This window comes from Vanessa cardui, chromosome 25 (genome assembly GCF_905220365.1).
Source record: "Vanessa cardui chromosome 25, ilVanCard2.1, whole genome shotgun sequence".
Classification (NCBI taxonomy): Eukaryota; Metazoa; Arthropoda; class Insecta; order Lepidoptera; family Nymphalidae; genus Vanessa; species Vanessa cardui.
The window spans coordinates 8670957-8691472 of NC_061147.1; the positions used below are offsets into that span (position 1 = coordinate 8670957).

Below are 20516 nucleotides of genomic sequence, written 5' to 3' on the forward strand. Positions count from 1 at the left end.
GAATAATACATTATCATGTACGTTAGCCTTGAACCTCGGTCAAGCTATCATTTTGGAAATTAAAAGATACAAATGAAGTGGATAAGAGTAGTTAATGCAATGATGTATTATAAATAAATATATGATAATAATATTAAAATAAATAATCAAAAACTCTTTTTAGTACATAATATAGCTGAGATATTATCGACTGGCATTGACAACGTAACTCTTAAAGTTTGTTTATATTTATTATTCTTCAACAGTCTGTAATTTTCCCTCTGCTGGGCTAAGGCCTCCCCTCCCTTTGAGGAGAAGGTTTGGAACATACTCCACCAATGCGGGTTGGTGGAATACACGTGTAGCAGAATTTCTATGAAATTAGATATATGCAGGTTTCCTCACAATGCTTTCCTTCACCATCGAGCATGAAATGAATTATAAACTCAAATTAAGCACACGAATATGCAGTGCTGTTATGCAGATTCAATACCAGGCAAGCAGCCTGTCATTGAATCCGCAATCATCAGTTAAGATGCACATGTTCTAACCACTGGGCTCTTAAACCATATTTGCATGTATCTTATACGAAGTTCCTTACGAAGCATCCTTTAATGTAGCGATCAAAACATGATCTATACAATAAAGGATAATTAGTATGCTACGATGATCTGGAGCCTTATATAGAGGAGTATCATTGTTCAAACACACATTACAAAGCAAGTACCTTGTATTTGTACATTCCTTTTACCAAGTGATCTGTTATACTTGGTAATCCTCAGCAGTGTTCAAGTATATAAATATACTAGCTGACTGACCTTGTATGCCTTTGCATATAACCAAGATATGATTGTAGCCTAAGTTACTACCTATTATATCTGTTATCTGCCAGTGAAAGTCCCGTCAAAATCGGTCCAGCCGTTCCAGAGATACGCCGAAACAAACAGACATACCGACAAACATGTAAAAAAAATATAATTTTGGTATATGTACCGTGTATACACATGGATTGAGTAAAAAGGGCTATTTTGATTTTAGAAAGACATTCCAATTTTATTATATGTATAGATAATTGCTATGTATAAATATATGGTGGAGAGTATATGAAAAATATTTTGTTTAATTATTTGTGTTTATAAAATATCAATAAATGTTTTATTTTATAGCAACATTTTCAAATCGAATTTTCACGAATGATTTTACTCCAAGGACCATCATTAACGATTTTTTTAATTTTGAAATATTTTATTCATTTATAAATTAGGTATAAGTGACGTAACAGCTTAGTTCCTAGGTTTGGTAGCGCATTAACGATGTAAAAATGGTTATATTTTTTTACAGCGCTGTTGTCTATGGGTGGGGATACCCACTTACCATCTGGTGACCCATTTGCTTATTCGTCTACATATATAGTAAAAAAGTCATAGCAGAGAGTTTATTTTATTAGCTTGAAATAAAAATAGATTCTGTTCATTCTCCATGCCTTGGCAATCTTACCCAGAGTTTTTTTAAAAACCCAAGATTATGTAAGCCAAAGGCGTTGCACATACCGTATTCGAGGGCGAGTAAGACGCCTTATCTGGTCAGGATCTATGACTCGCGTATTCTGAGTCTAACCATTGGATCATTAAAAATTTTATATTATTAAAATACAATTTAAATAATTATAAGGAAATTAAAAGAAAACAACAGATATAGTTTCAAAATAACGTAAGTTTATTACATGTAATGAAATAAAAATATACTATAAACTTTTATTGTTACACGTATAACTGATTTCACATCTGCGGCCATAGAAATTCTTATACGATCAAATTAATTTGGTACGCTATCATTAGTATAACATGGATCAATGACAGGGAACAGTAGTGACGCGACGTTTATCGATGAAATTATCCCAACGGAAATGATTGAATCGCTTCACTATTGCTTGGGCCAACATTTTCAAATGTTCTCTTTTCAAATTTCTGACATTACAATGACGTTTATAAACAATAAAAAAAAACAAAACAAAATAGTCAACAGGTAAAACACGTCTCAATGGAAATTCATTTGAAAATCTTCGCCTCGAATTCATACACAAATACTTCAATACCGGGAATGAAATCTATATGTGGATCAAACCCGAAAGCTGGGTGGACTCGTGAAAGCTCGAAAGTATCTACGAAAAACTTTTAAATGACAAAAAAAAGACATCCATCAACCCAACTTCTATACAACTAAGAAATTTAACTTTTTATCTCCTTATACCAAAATATATTATTATGGCTTGAGTTATCATTTCGAAGATACATATATGTCTATATTATTAATATAATTTTTTTTTTCATGTTATATTCTATACGTAACCTAGACTTACCTATTAAGACTATTGCAACACTTTTAGGATCGCAAAATGTCATATTTAGAGATCTGTGTCATATTCGTTCTTGTAATGTTCTTCTTGACAGATAATATATGGGTTCATTCCTATTAATCATAGCTTGGTGCTAAAAGGACCAATGAACAATATACTTTAATTTTGACTATCAGTATGGAAACAGGGAAAATCTATTGACTGATCTATATAACATATGCCCTTTTGGTGTTAGTGACATTAAGTTTATGCCGTATTAATAAAAAAAATTAAATGACATGAACTGACAAAAGATGGATTATTTTTCACTGAAAAACCGTTGGTTAGTTTAACACCCGGCTACAGAATCGTTTATACCGAAATATCAGCCCAGATTATTTTAAGGTGATTCGATAAAATACGAAATCAAAAAGAACATTACAAACATGTCCAAAACTCATCGGCAGGACAAAAAAGCGTTGTTGCCTAACGAGTCATCAAACATTTAAAAAAAAAAAGAAAAAAATGCTAAGTATTTGGTAAAGCCGGCAAATATATGCGCTAGAAAAATATCATTAATCATTGCCTTCTATAAGACCGTGACCGAGTTAAAAGCGAACGCGATATTATCTTAAGCGACGGCCACACTTGCGCGAACAAGCGAGCGTGTAATAAAAACAAAAAATATGCAATCGCTTTGAGTCTTCGCTATAATCAGTGTTATATTGTATTTCAGTTCTACGGATTTCGTAATTACTTGCAAATTGATAAAATTATCTTCAATTTTTCACACACAGAATTAATCGTAGTGATGTAGCTAGCACATATTTTGTTGCGGAAAAAAATGTTGTACTATATTTTAACAGTTTTCGATTTAGCATCTGTTGGCGTGATATTTAAAAAAGATATTTTTTGCAAAACAATATAAAAGGCAACATTGAATATTGAATATAAATTGTGCTAAAGCAGAGTACTATTAAAACAAAAATTACACTAAGAACCATTAACAATTGTTATTTCTCAACCTCTATATTGACAAATTTACGAAAAATATTCCTTTATTGACGTAAGGACATCGGATCACAGTACGAGATGAATATCAGTTGATTGTAGACATAACTGTCACTGCCAAATCTCAAAGTGTTGCCATTCGAAAAATAAACTACTCTATGGTAGTCACGTGTGAGGGAGACGGACAGTGAATATAGACATTGACACGTTTATTTAAAAATTAACACTATAATAATAATAAAAAAAAATAATATTAAATACCTATGAGATATAAAGTGATGACTTTAGTCCGACAACGGGCTTTTCGATTTAAGTTGGTTTATGCTATGGGGACAGATTAAAAAGATATTTACAAAAATCTACCATGCTCACTCACATCCGCGTGCTGCCAGTACAATGTTAAATAGTGTAAAATATTTCATTAGCAATAGTTTTTTATCATAAAATTCGAGATGTTATTTATAATAAGCATTTAGTTTCTTAAACAGGAATCATAGAGACATTAGCTCCGAAGCATAGACAATGCACATTCTCGAATTACACAGATTATAAATGTATTCTTATTACACAGACCCTACTAAGAATTTTCGATCGTATTCCTCTCGAACCCATTTCGAACTCGAATCGATAATAACATCAATTTGAACACCTTTCTTAATATATTAACGCTAATACTAAGCGTAACTTACGAGACACACGTCATCAACCAAGTCGACAAACAAGAGAAAACCCGACTATGTTTAAACGTTTAATATATTCTTATATATAAAGACGGATATTTAATAGTTATAACATTAATAATTTTGTAATTTATAATCTATATCAAACGAATATCCACAATGTTTCATTGAAAATAAAACATTCGTGAGACTTTTTAATTTAACCGAGTTATACGAAAATTAGTGTATCGTCATATTGTTACTGAGAGTGCAAAAGTTCTTATGTAAATGTTAAAGATAATAATTATTAGGAAAGATACTAAGCGACTTTACTATCTTGTTTAGAGTTATATTGGATATCAATTTGGCAAAGAGACGAATCAATGTACAACGAATTACGCGCCAAACTATATTGAACCAACGACCATAGACAATGTCACATCACCAAGGCTCAACTTACCTTGGAAGCTATGATGTTCTGTGATATCAACAATTCCTGTCATTGCCATGGTAACCAATGTCGAGTTACACTTTTAAAACAGCACATTCATATATTAAAAAACATTAACATACGACCTTTAGAACTAACAATAATTATATGACCATTAATAATAATTTTTTAAGCATATTCGATTAAAGTGAACTTTACGCATCGCTTACTACATAATATAATCAAAAAATCTTACCTAAGGTTAGTTAAATTATTGTTATTTATCAAAAAATCTAAACGTGAAAGTATCAAATTATATGATTAATTTTAAATTTTTTCATATGATAATTATATAATAGTCGGGTAGAACGTTGAATTACGGAGGGTGGTTTGATTGACATTATTCTTTTGTCTATTCTCGGATAATGACGTCTGAATTCATAGACAAGCCATAAACAATTTCACCGTTAAAACTTTTCTGACACACCAATTTTAGAATACAAATTACATTTACATTGAAGAAATTTAAAGCGATTTTGTGTCCACTGTCATTTTTCTGAGCAGTTTTCGATCTAGAATCCTAAAATTGGCATATTGTGGTCCATACATTATACAAATTATGAAATTAACGATCTGACAGCGGACACATTACACAGACTATATAATATATAACTGGCTTTACACTGTACGATTGGATACTTGCTGTGACGTGCTGTTTTTTTTTAAACCATAGATTATATTACTACCTCGTTACTCGATATTCAATTACAACTAAAATTTAGTTTTAAAACTTATCGGTCTAATGTCAGAAGGTAAAAATGAATACAATCGATAAACTCATTTCTAAAGATATGTCCAAGGTTTATAAAAAGACGATTTTAAGAAAACATTATCTCCTCTTAGGTTTCTTTTTTTTTTTAAATTATACTGTCTGAGGTAGTAAAACAACCTTTTACATCGGGCGCCCCGTTACAACTGAAAGGATATTTCGTTAATCACAGTTTACTTCACAATATGTATATAGATTTTAAATTTGAGACTTTAAAAATTTTCACACAAAGTTACAAACATTTAACAGACGGATCTCGACTCTGAGCTTCATCGACACCGATCGCGAGCAACGGAGACACAACGCACAACCACATACAGAGGAGACTAGCCGGGCCAGGGCGACACAGACGCTGGGAGAGAAACAAGTATCGATCGAGTCCATTTCGATGAACGAAATGCAATCGGCGGATGGTCTAGCACGCCACGCACGCACGTCGCGGCGCAGTTCGTTATAACTCCATGTCGTGCGCCTCGTCGTCGCTGAACTCCGACATGGAAGACTCCGTGTCGGAGGCGGCGCCGTTGGCCCGCGCGCCCGCACCCGCGCCCGTGATGGCGTCCTTCTCCAGTAGCGCCTCCTCCGTGGCGAAGCGCCGCACGTAGTCTGCGGGCACGCCACACTCACCACTCGCGCTCATTGCGACACTTGACACTTGCCCTTATTTACCCATCTAGCCCCCTATTTGTTCGCGTTTTTACTACGTATGTCCGTCATCCCGTAGGGGACCATTTATCATCAAAATTGGAACATGTGAGTGGTATATGCTGAATTTATGAAGCTAATACATTAAATTGAAAACGATAAGTGTATAATACACCCAAAACAAGTCATTCTAGCTTTTAATTTTACTCACATACTACATCCTACTGCTAAACGATCACCTCTGCTTTTAATCATATATATATTGACGGATATAACACTTCAAGATATAATAACGATTCTTTTGAACTTCATGATTCTCAAAGCGAATGTATTATAACCCAAGACATTTAATTATATGAAGTCTCTCTCCATTTGAGCCATAACGCGGGCACTCAAAAGACTGATGTTTGGTAATTAATTGACAAAACCACGCTGTTCCAATGCGGGTTTGTGGAATACACATGTGGCAGAATTTCTATGAAATTTGTCACATGCAGGTTTCCTCACGATGTTTTCCTTCACTGAGCTGAGCACGAGATGAATTGTAAAGATAAATTAAGCACATTAATCAGCGGTGCTTGCCTGGGTTTGAACTCGCAATCATCGGGATGCACGCGTTCTAACCATGGGCCATCTCGATTCTGCATACATAGCCATTGACCACAATGACAACGTGCAAATCCATATAAGTTTACTCAGACTTACCCGAGACCTTCTTTTTGTACTCCTCTGGTTTATGGAGGTACATGGCGGCCGCGTCACCATTCAGGGGATCGATGGGGTTCGGATACGTCAGTAGCTGCGGTAGGAACGACTCAAAAATATTTGACAAATCTGGAATAAATAACAATAAATTAAAAGTGCTACTCATAAACATCAATAGCTTATAAGGATTTTAAAAGAATTTCATTGCTTTATTGAGACAAAGAAGATGATAAAATCGACTACTTTGTTTTAATTATTTTGTAGTACGACATATATATCTAAATAAAGATCTAGATATATAATTATTGGCACTTCGATAAGGCTTCGAATAGAAAACTCGGCTAAAGCGTCGAATTGATTGATGCAGTTGAAATAAACAAACCTAAGAGGTATATATTCCATACTATTTGGAATAATTTGCTGTGCCATATTAAGTTATTTAGTTAAATATTTTTATATTTAGTTATAACAAATCTCTAAAAAAAAAAAACATTAAAAGATAAGACTCAAAAATATTAAACTAAAACAATTTTATATTAAAAATACAAATAATATAAAAATAATAACATTATTTTACGAACATTGTTTTGTAATATTACCTGCATGTCACTAATGTTATCATTATATTTTCTCTGTATAATTTAGTTTAGTTTTTGTACTTTTTTTTAATCAATTTTTACTTTTGTAATGATTAGAGTCGATGACGCAGGGTGCACGGGAAAACTTCTCGAGTTTATGTTTGCACCCTTTAAACGAAAATATTATTGTATATATGTTAACAAATAATAAAATAAAAAAAAAAAAGTAGAATACTAAGTTTTTGATTAAAACTGTACACATACTTGCATTATAACAAAAGTATTCCAATTAACTACGGTGACTTTAATCATTATTCCATACTTCTGATAAAGAACCTTGTCAAAGTTCAGAACGACATTTGTTCATGAATTCATAATGAAGGTCATAGTTTATTCCAAAAGTTGATAAGTAAAAAAAAAAGCAAAGAAACAGCCCGTAAATTTCCCACAGCTGGGCTAAGGCCTCCTCTAATATTAAGGAGAGGGTTTGGAACATATTCCACGCTGTTGCAATGCGGGTTGGTGGAAAGAACATGTGGCAGAATTTCGATGACATTAGACACATGCAGGTTTCCTCACGATTTTTTCCTTCACCGCGGAGCACGAGATGAATTATAAACACAAATTAAGCACATATATATATAGCGGTGTTTGCCTGGGTTTAAACACGAAATCATCGGTTAAGATGCACGCGTTCTAACCACTGGGCCATCTCAGTTGATCAGTGATTTCTGTCAATCTATTATTAATGAAATATACAGGCGGTATGTATAAATAGGCCAACAGTTGGAGTTGGTGAAGTGGTCCATTCATAATAATTCATTCATAATTCATTTATTTATTTGCAAGAATATGGTACACAATACAGGTGTTCATTAATATAAATTCTCATATTCTACCGATTTATCGGTGTGCAAAATATTAAACATGCCATAAATAATAATTTATATAACATTAACAAAAGCAAGACTACCATAAATTCAATCACATTAAAATAAAATAATAAAATAAAATTAAGGAATAAATAATTTAGATTAAAAAAAATAAGGATTACATAATAATACAAATAGTTTCAATATTTTCATCAATTTTTGTCACATAAATATTCATTAACGTTATAGTACAATTTATTCAAAAGCAAATCAAATACCTTTTTTTTAAACACAGTAAATGGTAAATCCTTTAAGTGGTCGGGAATATTGTTATATATGCGTATCGCCATACAGTATACATTTTTTTTATATAAAACTAACTTTTGTACAGGAGCATCCAATACCGTCCATTGACGTGGAGCTGTAATAAGCATTAACCAGTCCTTATATTATACGCAATACAAAACTGATTTTATTTAAACATTTAATTAATACGATACGGTACACTTGCATCACCAATGCCGCACCAACCTTGGGAGCTAAGATGCTATGTCTCTTGTGCTTGTGCATTGGGACATAGCACTCGAACTTTGAACTGGAACACAGCGATGGAACTTCTATGGCTTAAATCTGTGATGTCTTTGATCGATTGACAATTTTATTTGCTATCATTACTCATATACATGCACTTGTAATCTTATACCAAGATGACATAATGTCTTCATCATCACATACAATAGAAATAAAGAAGAAATACCCTGTCTTTTAAGGTACAGGTACATCTGTTGAACTTACTGAAACTTACAACAAAATAAGGCTATAAACTCAAGTGTGTATGATCATTAGCTTACCGTAAAGAGCTGTCCAAGCTTGGTTGATGACATCCAGACATACAGTGCCGGAAACTTCATCGATGTTGGGGTGGTAGACTTTGTTCATAAAGCCGATGGACGGTGACTTGAATGGGTAGTGGTCGGGCAAGTGAACGCGAACGCGCCACACGCCACCTTCGTATGGAGCTGGAAACCATTAGAAAGAGATGTTAACACTTAGCATTAGAAAAAAAATCTTAACACTGAATAGGCATTGGTCTCAATATTCGTAAAGACCAACATCCCCATTGATCTAGTATCTAGCTTATTAATCCAGAGAACCCAAGTCTGGGGTTTGGCTGGAACAAAAACGTTGAAGAGAAATTCAAATCATCACAGGAGCCAAATCTCAAGTTAGGCAGTGTTTCGATACCCGTGATAAGGAAAGCACGATAAGCCGTTGGTCCTTAACTCATTCGGGTAGCCTTGGACATTCCCATTGAAACATGAGAATGGTTGAGTGTACACTTGTATTACTTTAGTCCCATATTTCCCATTTCTAGTTCCATTTGGCTGGTCCGGAATTCAGTTTAATGGTTACGGAAATAAAAGTGATAAAAGCTAAGGTGGACGTGAATGTATCTCAGATAATCATTATAATGATTACGTCATTGAACAGAAGACTATCATGCGTAATATTGAGTTTACAATAACCACGACAAAAGTTATTTTATCTAAATCTTCCATTTGTCAAGTTACCATTTATAAATTCATTAATTGAGTGGCGTCTTATCATTAAGGATCTCCTTATTTAGTTATCAATAGAGGAATATTTCCATGCGTCTTAATGTCTAGTGGTGTTTTATTCAATATAACACCAGCAATTATGATTACACGATGATTCGTAACAGTTGTTTCATGATCTAGCATATTTATTTTGATAGGATATATTTTGTATTCGTTTCCTTTCAAATGATGCTTCATTATTAAACGATTTTTTTTTAATTTTAATGGCCTTTCATTTCGAATAAATAAATAGCCTCTATTTATCTCTATTGAAGGCTCTAACTTTCGGTTGACTTGAGGTTACGACTGAAGTTTTATCGTCAAGCATTTCTTTAAGAGACAAAATGAGTATGACACGTCATTATTCTCATTTCTATATTTATTAATCTTGATAACTTAAGTAAAATCCATGAAAATTAGTTGAAGGGCATACATGAGGTATATATGTACTTTAATCGTTTAATTACAGTGTCTGTATAACTCAAAAGTTTTTCTATATTAAGCATATTTCAACATTTTTTTATATTCGATGTTGCAGTCCATTCATCAGTATTTAATGACTTATTAATATATCATTCAGATATAAAATATCACATTTACTACTTTCATATAATAAGAATAAATGCGGCCCAGAACGCTTCCCTATAGCACACCAAATACTACTGATTTGAGTCACTTGTCTCCTTAGTATGTATGATCTGATAAGGTCTTAATCATTACCCGCACATAAATATAAATTTAATATAGTTTCTGTAGTAAAAAAATTATTAACAACATGATCGAAGGCTTCAGTCATATCCATAAACATAGCGTAATATTATAGTTGATTTATTATTGAATACTTATTACGTTACGATAACTGTTGATAGTATGAATTATTTACGCCCGAGTTCTGAGCAGTTCGAGGATAAATCGCTTACTTAAAATTAATTTTGAAAAGGTTTTAAATATTTTTATAGATATCATTTGTATGAGGAAGGATTATTTATCAGAGGGATGTATCGGTAACTTCACAATACTCTACGGGTTCATAGAATATGAGCACTAAGCGCCTTGAGAATGCTCAATTATTTTGGCAGGATTAGTGTTGATGTTGACGCTGAATAAGTTGTCAAACTAATCTAGTTCCCAGCTTAAACGCATATTCACGCATAGATAACCTTTATTACTTTAGTTACTGTTTGAAAATTAACTATATTACGAAAACCGTGACATTAGTATTCAAATGATGTATTTATTAATCTCTTTCTGTCTAATTTCATTGATATCTGGGAGGGTGCAAGTGTCCACGAAACCAGGCAAATGCGATCCCATTACGCCACCAGAAGGATGGATAGTACCACTGGTTATTTAATGGGTGTCTCGGTGTTCAAAATTAAGTGCGCTGAGTTGATTTTTGTGAAACAGGTAATAAGTTTTTCCAGGAAGAAAAAAAGGAGATGCAAATGCAAATTGTAGCCCTCTCTTTTTGTGGCTCATATTCAGTAACAAATATCGTCTTTGCGGAATTTAGGAATACGATACGAACGCACCATGAATCAGAGCCCGGTTGTAACATACGCACTTAAATAGTTACAATCCAGATCAACGAATAATTAAAAATAAAACACTGTAAACAAAACACGTGTTAATAACTTCTCTCAAACCTAATTCCATCAATTCATATTGTTGACGAAAGTACGACTCTAAATTTAAAACTGAATTTTTCCCAAAAGAGATACTGATCTTCTATTTATGTAGGGTATATAATGTGAAAGCCACACTTTAGCCAAGAGCTGAGACTGGATCTTACTGGTTCAATCTGAGTCCAATCTGCTACAGAATTCAACAAAATCTCCATACACACTCATTGTACACATATAATTATGGTATTCGTATTTAAAAATAAAAAAATAACCATAAAGTCAATTACAAATTTAATAGTTAATTAATTAGTGCAAATGGTCAGCTATTTTTCATTAATGGAATAAAGTCTATTGGATCTACGCTAAAAATGGGTGTTCCACAAGGTTCAATTTTGGGTTCCTTTCTATTCCTAGTATATATAAATGACCTTCCTTTATTTGTTAAAGGTATTTGTGATATAGTATTGTTTGCTGACGATACTTCACAGATTTTTAAGGTTGACAGGAAAAAAACTGACTATGACGATGTGAACGGTGCCTTATCACAGATACAAGATTGGTTTAATGTAAATAATTTGGTTTTGAATACTCAAAAAACAAAATGTGTAGTTTTTACCCTACCCAAAGAAAGCAAAATTATAATATATCTTTAAGCGGTGCCCCGCTTGATGTAGCCGATACTACCGTGTTATTGGGAATAGAATTGGATTCCAGACTTCAGATGAGTCCCCATTTGTCGTCCCTAACAGGGAGACTCAGCTCCGCAGCATACGCGGTTAGAAAAGTTAGACAACTAACTGATATTGATACCGCTCGTTTAGTTTATTTTGGTTATTTTCACAGTATTATGTCATATGGCATATTACTTTGGGGTAACGCTGCAGACATTGAATCTGTCTTTATTTTACAAAAGAGAGCAATTCGGTTTATTTATAATCTTGGAGCTAGAGACTCTCTTCGGGATGTTTTTAACAGAGTAGGAATACTCACTGTTGCGTCGCAATATATTTACAACAATATCATGTATATTCACAGTAACATTGATAAAAATCAGTGATAATCATTGTATATGCACTAGAAGTAAGGATAGGCTTATAACGCCAAGTTTCCGACTCCGCAAAGTCAATAAATCTTTCTTGGGGCAAGGTATCAATTTCTATAATAAAATTCCACAGACATTTTTAACTTTGCCGTCTCGTAAATTCAAATCGTTTATAAAAAATACATTGATGAAAAAGGCGTATTATTCGATACAAGATTTTGTATTTAATTAACATGACGTTGTATTTTTTAAATGTTAAAAAAGAGTAACTACTGAGTTTCTTGCCGGTTCTTCTCGGTAGAATCTACTTTCCGAACCGGTGGTAGCTTCACTTAATTGTTAAATGACGATTCAAAAGTGCTTGTAAAAGCCCACTTGAATAAAGTATACTTTGATTTGATTTGATTTGATTTGATTGACTGTATGGGTTATGATTGCAGTTTTGCAGGATCGCACCAGTAATGGGTCCTTTCGTAAGGAAACCAGCGCAAACAACAATACCCAAAGATCTAGAAAGCTGACAAGGAAATGGACCAAATAGGAGAAACGATTTGTTTAGAGATCGACTCTAGGTAGACCTGCAAGACGTTATCAGACAAAATGAAGTGAGGATTACAAAAAATAGAATGATAGTAAGATAATAAAAACCGAAAAAGTAAAGAAACTGCCTGTAAATGTCCCATTGCTGGCCACCTCCTTATTGTTTGACTTATTTCACCACGCTGTTCCTATGCAGATTGGTGAATACATTAGGGCAGAATTTTATTGTAATAAGACACATGCAGCTTTCCTCACTATGTTTTCTATTACCGCAAGAGATGGATTATAAACACCAATCAAAAACATTTAAATGCAGCGCTGCTTGCCTTGACCTAACAAATGGGCCATCTGAGCGCGTCGAAGCCGAAGATCATGCTCAACATAAGCCTATGTCCAGGATTGGACAAAAAAACGGGGCGGAAAATAATGATCGTATCTACTTAATTTATCCCCAATTCTTCTCAGCAGAATCTACTTTCCGAATCGGTGTTAGCTTTACCTTTAATTCAACACTGTATCATAACTTGAATAAAGAATATTTTGATTTGAATTGATTTGATTTAATAACGTTTTAATATTCTTCTGTAACTACCGTTCTATCTGAATATTAGTCTTAGGTTACGGAATTAGTACGAATATTATTTTGTATGTCAAAATCACCAATAAGGTACGAGGAGCGAGTACGGTTTCCTTTAAAAAACGTCATAGCAAGGAGCGCTGCCATACCACAGCGGTACCGGTCTGTCATTGAATTGCTTTTTGTTCGTCATGGGTGACGTCATCAACTAATGATACTTTGAATTGAGCATAGAAACAAATAAACAGCTTTGACATTGGATTGACATATAAAAAGTTAAGATCTTGAATAATCTATGGTACTTATTATGGATTCGTTACTAATAATGTCGGCGATATTTATAAGGTATATATGTATTGTTTGATTTTCAATATTTGTTTTAGATTATTAGTTTCCTAGTATATTTTTTTATATACATTGTAATTAGTGTACAAAAATAAAGAGTACTAAATAATATTTAAAAAAGAAAAAACAGTATAAAAATAATACATTTTTTTTAAATATTTTCTAGTACGATTTATTTTACTAAATTAAATAATTAATTATAGATTAGACTAGTGTTGTGACATTTTAACTTTTTATCAAAAGAATGCACAATAGTTAATACCTTCGTGTGATAAAAAAATAAAACTATCCGTAGGTATGACGAAAAAAAAAGCATATATAGACCATAGAGTACATCCAATTGCTAAACTTATTGCGTAATAATTTTCTTTATATTGTAATTGCAAATGAAATTATGATAACTACTACGATAAGGGTTAAAAGGTTAATAATAATTTAATTATCATCATAAATAGTACTAAAGAAATCGTTTAAACGAAATTCACGAAATGAATCTAATTATATGTAGGTAGTTAAAACATTAAAATTGTCAAAAAATTCAACGCATACTCGGTGTAAGATGACCAGAGAAACACACTAAGCTCTATCACTATGTGGTCGAATAGGCTATTAGACAATGCAAAAATTTATTGTGAGTTACTGTAATCGGTGTATATTATGAGTTTAAAAATGGTTATTTACTAACGAAACTTGAAAATAATAATTAATTTATAAAAAAATCAATAAATAAAAATGCATTTTTTCAAACGTTTGTCACGTGACACAAAACGCTCCTGATTGGCCGGGCTTATGATGAAGTCACTTTGTTGTAAACCTTGCTTTTCTACTATATGTACCACATATTAAAATACAGCAAAGTGACGTCACCGACCCCATTGCAGCGCCATACTGTCCAAGTAGCGTTTTCGCGCGTTATTTAAATATGAAATTTTTAATATGATATTTTTCGGCAAATATGTACTAGAAATAAATAATATCTACTTTTACTGGGTTCCTTAACCTCTACTAAGTAATATAAAATGGATTTTATTAACCAGTCAAATAGCCTATTTAAGTTGTTCGACACTTTCAATAGTTGAACCTGCGGCTTCATCCGTGTGCAATTTGTGGCTTTTATTACCTGATTTAAAACATTGTCTATTTCACTTCTGAACAAGGTTATTTTGTAATGATGGAAGGAAGTAATAAAATCGGTTCTGTTTATAGATTATAAATAAATATGTTTTTTTTTATTTGTATAGGATCAAACTCATATGATCAATGTATGCTTACAGTATGATCCCAAACAAAATAATAATTAAAGAATTGAATGATAGAGATCTAAGATAAAAATACCGTATTGATATTCTCCTCCTTTTTTTGAAGTTGGTTAACAAATAAATTCATCTTTCCTCTCTTTTTAATAATCGGCCTCATTGGACAATTAGTCCCTAGGGAGACTAAGTATGCAGAACACATTATACCATAATATGTACTACGTACTTGGCTGGTCTTACTAGCTCAAGTGTGTTTGTAAACACTATGGTCATCTCTGTTCTGTCATTTTTGTAATTCGATACGAAAAGATTTCAGGTGACGTACCAACAGCTTTAAGTGCTTTCAGAGGCAAGGGAGTCTATACACTTCCAACTTCTAAACTCTGGGCAATGACCACTACAAATAATGGAACAATCCAATACATTTTAATGATTCACTTGGGTTGCTTAATCCAGGACCTCGGAGTCTGCTATCAATATGAAACTAGCCATTAGATCAACCAGTAGATAATTGGAGGGTTATAGTATATTTAACATCACCATGACCCGCTAGGATCATTATGGACTACCACGAATAAAACCACGCGGAATAGTTAATATAGACATCAGACTGGGGGCAATTCTTCTATGATTGACAATTTATGGCAATTAATTTAATTATATTAACAATAACATCTATTCTTTCAGGTTTAGGTGAAATTAGATCAGGAATGTATGGTTATATATTAGTAGAATTGGCCCTTAGTTGCATAAGATATTTTGAAACGATTAGGTCATCCCTTAATCTCGGTTGGATCTGAAGCCAAATAAAACACAAATATATAGTCTGACACCATGAACCATAAATAACATCAACCCTGACCGCGAGAGTTGAAGAGAAATAATCGATTCATAATAAAATACATTTACAAATATAAAATGACAAATATTTTTTTTCCATAAATATAAGGCTATATAGATTATAACAAGCACAGGGACAGAATCAGTTGACTTTTATAGAGAAATAAATTCTTCAGGATTCTCAAAGGTAGTTCTAGTGTTAGGTACTCTATATCCTCTATACCCCTGAGAGAGTATCCTGAATTTCGTGATTAGTTAAGTAGTTAAGCCTTGATATCGCAAGAAACACAATTTCACATATATAACATAAAGCTGCGTTTACACGGGCAATGAAAATTGTTCATTTATAAATAATTCTGGGCAATTCTGACAAGACAAAATGTCGAGCATTTTTTAAAAAGGCCGGTGTGAAGCGACATAGTACTCCAATAAACTAGGTATTAGTTACATACACGAGAAATTTGAAAACGATAATCCAAAAACTATCGCCCTAGCACAGCTCGCTCTCTCGAAACGAGACAGAGTTAAAATAAGTGCAAGAGAGATAGAAATATAAAATTGACTTAAATCTCCATGACCATGGTCGATAACACAGAGCAATATCAAACATATGGAGCAATTAGAAGCAATAATGCCAAAACAATTGTCATAATCTATAGACATTGCTGTTGATTGCTCCACTAATCACTCCAAACTATAAAAGTCGTTGTACAGTGTTGCCCATCAAAAAATCACTCAAAAAATTGCCCGTGTAAATTGATCTTTATTTAATATAAATATGTTAAGCTTATAAAATTATAATAGGCTATTTGACTTGTTTTTAAAATCCGTTTTATATTATTTAGTGGAGTTAAGGAACCCAGTAATAGTTGTTAATTTTTATTTCTAGTACATATTTGCCGAAAAATATCATTTTAAAAATTCCATACTAAATAGCGCGCAAAAACGCTACTTGGACAATATGGCGCTGCAATGGGGTCGGTGACGTCACTTTCCTGTATTTTAATCTGTGGTACACATAGTAGAAAAGCAAAGTTTATAAGAAAGTGATTTCATCATAAGTCCGGCCCATCAGGAGCGTTTTGTGTCATGAGTCAAACGTTTGAAAAAATACATTTTTATTTATGGATTTTTGAATAAATTATGTATTATTTTCAATCTTCGTTAATAAATAACCATTTTAAACTCATAATATACATTGATTACAATAATTCACAATTTATTTTTCGCATTGTCAAATAGCCCATTAAGCTGAAATTATATATTAAAATAAAACAAGATATTTAAATTATACTCACTGCCGGGAGGTCCGAAGAATTTCACGCAGAACTCATTCAGACCCCCGAGTATCGTTACCTCATGTTTACTTTCGATACTGATATCATTAATGTAAGGAATTCATTATAACAAAATAACAATAAGATATCACAGACGGTCATTTGTCACTACCGCCCTTAGATCTCTCTTGTATCGCCAATGCGCCGTAAAGTTTGGGAACTAAGATGTTATATCCCATATGCTTGTAGTAACACTGGCTCAATCACCCTTCAAAGCAGTACAACATGTATTGAGTGCATGGTACCTACACAGAAGGCCTTGCATAAAGCCCTAACACCAAGCATATTCATATATTTTATCAATAGTAATAATATTCAAAACTAGTGGACCCTCTCAATGGGGCTGTTCAGGAGTTAGGTAGACTATTCTGCTGTGATATATCTATAATGCCGTTATGTACCTAAATTCAATAATGAGCTATGAGCAAAAAAGGCGATAAAAATGTAAATATACATATGTCACTTATTGACGAAAAGATCATAAAATTATATCCAAAACTAATCAAGATATCAAAAAATCGCATTTATATATGGATAGAGAAACTTTTTCTTATTAATATACAATCAAAAGTGTAAAATCGATCAGATGTCAATTAGCTGCATTATAGATATACTACAGAAGTACTCCTTTTAATCCCTCACAATTTATATAATCTGGGTGGAAAATTTCCTAAAAATCATTTGAGTAGTGATGACCTAAAAGCTTAACAAAACAACAAACAACATAAACAAACTCACTTCGCATTATAATATTAGCTAGGGCAAATAAGTACATGAAAATCTTTTACATATTATAAATATAAAATTGAACATGACTCGAAAATAAAATCAATCATAATAATAAAAAGACAGCAAACACGCACAAAAAACAACATACATTCATTTGTTTAGATATAATTTAAATGTAATAATATCAATATGAGTTACGATAAGTTGTCTTATCTACGATGATTTGACAAACTGTGGGAAATTACATAGCCTATTAAAAATACTTAGAAGAGTACTAGAGTACAACTTGCAATCATAAAACACAAATATGAAATAATAAAAAAAACCTTTAAAAGTTCTACTACTAATTCTATAAAAGGTATTGAAATGTTTTAGCTAACTGCATATATCACAGACATTTTAAATTCGGAAATATTTATACACGAGACTTAAAACAAAGAGATTTCATCTAGTCACAAATTAAAATCAACAGCCTGTCAATTTCCCACTGCTTGGCTAAAGCCTCCTCTCCCTTAGAGGGGAAGGTTTGGAACATATTCCACCACACTGTCCTGCAGGTTTGTGGAATACACATGTGGCGGAATGTCTATGAAATTACACACATGTAGGTTTGCTCGGGATGTTTTCCTTCAACGCCAGGCCGTAATCAATGTTTACCTGGGTTTGAATTCACAATCATACATCAAGAAAGTAGTCCTTCTTAAAGAATGATTGAAAGAACTAGTGTTCTAACCAATCCTAGCTCTTTTATTAATTAATATTTAAAAAATAAAATAAAATAATGTACAAAGCATGGAGATATAAATGTTGACTGCATTTCTCCCATTGACATCACAATTGAAAACCTTTGTCATTTTTGTATATATTTTTAAACCTTATTTATTTTGTTGTTATAAACAAAGGATTATAGAATTCGACATATAGGTTATATTATTAAACCTTTGGTGGTGGTAGCTAAACTAATTTAACAGATGTCAAATCAGGTAATGATTATAAAGAATATTGCTATATCTTTTATTCCCATGCATAAGAAAGCAAAGATTATATGTGAATTTCTTCTACTTTAATTTAACAACTCAACAGAATCTCTAATGTTTGTATGTAATAAAATTGCTATATATGTAGAAAGTACATAAAGAGAAAATAATATCAATCTAGGTATTTGAAAGGCAAGTCTGATTATCTACATGTATTAAACTATTTAAGTGCAAATAATATATTTTCACACTTCCTATACAAATATATATATGAGTCATGCAAATATACAATGGTTGTCTAGATTTTAGAATTATCTAACTACCGGAGTAATCATATTATTTGAGTTATAAAATAGGTTTAATTTTCTTTTTTCGAATTAAGAATGCTTTTATTCATGTTTAAGTGTTTTCTTAATCAAAACAAATATTAAAAAATTTTAGAATTAACTAATTCTTGATGAATATATATGGTAGTATAGACAAGGAATTAATTTTATAACATTTGTTTATCTATTATTTGAATTATGATGCTTAGCTATTTGTGTCTTGTGAAGATACTAGTATTTGGCAGGATACCAAAACCACCATGAACTTTATTTTGTCTCCTACAAATTGAATATTTATTTCACGTAATTGTCGTATTTTTTTCTGTCGACATGACGTCACAAATACATAAACAATAGAACAATTATCATAATTAATCTATGCATCGTAGTATTTTAAAAAAAAAACAAGAAAAGATAGCTATTGATTATTATACCATATCGATTGTTTATTTTCTTGTAAAAATTAACGTATAGTCTATTAAAGTTAATAGCAATAGTGAAAAAAATGCGCAATCGAGACCGTGGCCTACATACATATTACGAAATATTACAATCTAAATACACGGAAGAACACCGTTCGCTAACGTATCGTACTTTATCTACCTGCTATACACATATATAGACTTATGGACCCACACAAAGCGCCATAGATGATAAGCCCTTCAAAACATATTTCTAAAATAAAAATATAAGTATCGTAAATGATTTTAATGGATAACGGTAACGTCTATTCAGTTTAACGTTAATACACAAATAGCCTATATCGATTTTGTATTGAATCGTGACAATCAGCTGATGGCCCTTCAGCTACCTACTTATTTACATGGAGGCCCAACGCAGTGACTGCTTTGTATGGAAGATAACAAAGGATACAGTTTTATGACGTCCGTGTCCATCCGACGTTTCCCAGCGCTCGGTGACGACATCTTCGTGATCTATTTCAAATAAATCACTGTATCGAACACGAACACTAGCACAAACCCACACTCGACGCAGCGAGATAAAATTTTCGTCCACCAGCAGCAGTCAGAAAAATAACATTGTAGAAAAACAATGGACACATACCATAGACTAAAATTTCGAAGGTGATGTGTAATGAAAGCTGTCTTGCCCTACTAAAATAAATTTATGACAATATATTTAAATACTATAAGTAACATTTTTTTAAAATAAAACATATTATGACGCCTGCATATATATATATTTTTTTTATTACGTTTCCATGAGTATATCATGATTACAACATTTTTAAAGAAAACCAAAAAAATGTCTTTCACGTGC

At 32.4% G+C, this 20516-nt stretch overlaps 1 protein-coding gene across 1 annotated transcript; it reads right to left on the reverse strand.

Moving 5' to 3' along the window:
- Positions 1-1674: 1674 nt before the first annotated feature.
- LOC124540399 (ubiquitin-conjugating enzyme E2 H) lies at positions 1675-20319 on the reverse strand. Its single transcript, XM_047117914.1, has 5 exons — positions 20109-20319; positions 17165-17241; positions 8895-9062; positions 6594-6722; positions 1675-5849 (listed from the first exon to the last, which is right to left on the reverse strand). Exons 1-5 carry the CDS (start codon positions 20159-20161, stop codon positions 5695-5697), a joined length of 582 nt encoding a protein of 193 aa, XP_046973870.1. The 5' UTR covers positions 20162-20319; the 3' UTR covers positions 1675-5694.
- Between the last annotated feature and the right edge of the window lie 197 nt (positions 20320-20516).

Bases quoted from the DNA above. Each gene is read 5' to 3' on its own strand.
- LOC124540399 (XM_047117914.1), bottom strand. From the start codon at position 20,161: ATGTCGTCACCGAGCGCTGGGAAACGTCGGATGGACACGGACGTCATA. The intron at 6,723-8,894 runs GTAAGCTAATGA...TATTTATTCCAG, and splicing joins AGCTTGGACAGCTCTTTACG to ATTTGTCAAATATTTTTGAG. The intron at 5,850-6,593 runs GTAAGTCTGAGT...GCGTGCCCGCAG, and splicing joins GTACAAAAAGAAGGTCTCGG to ACTACGTGCGGCGCTTCGCC.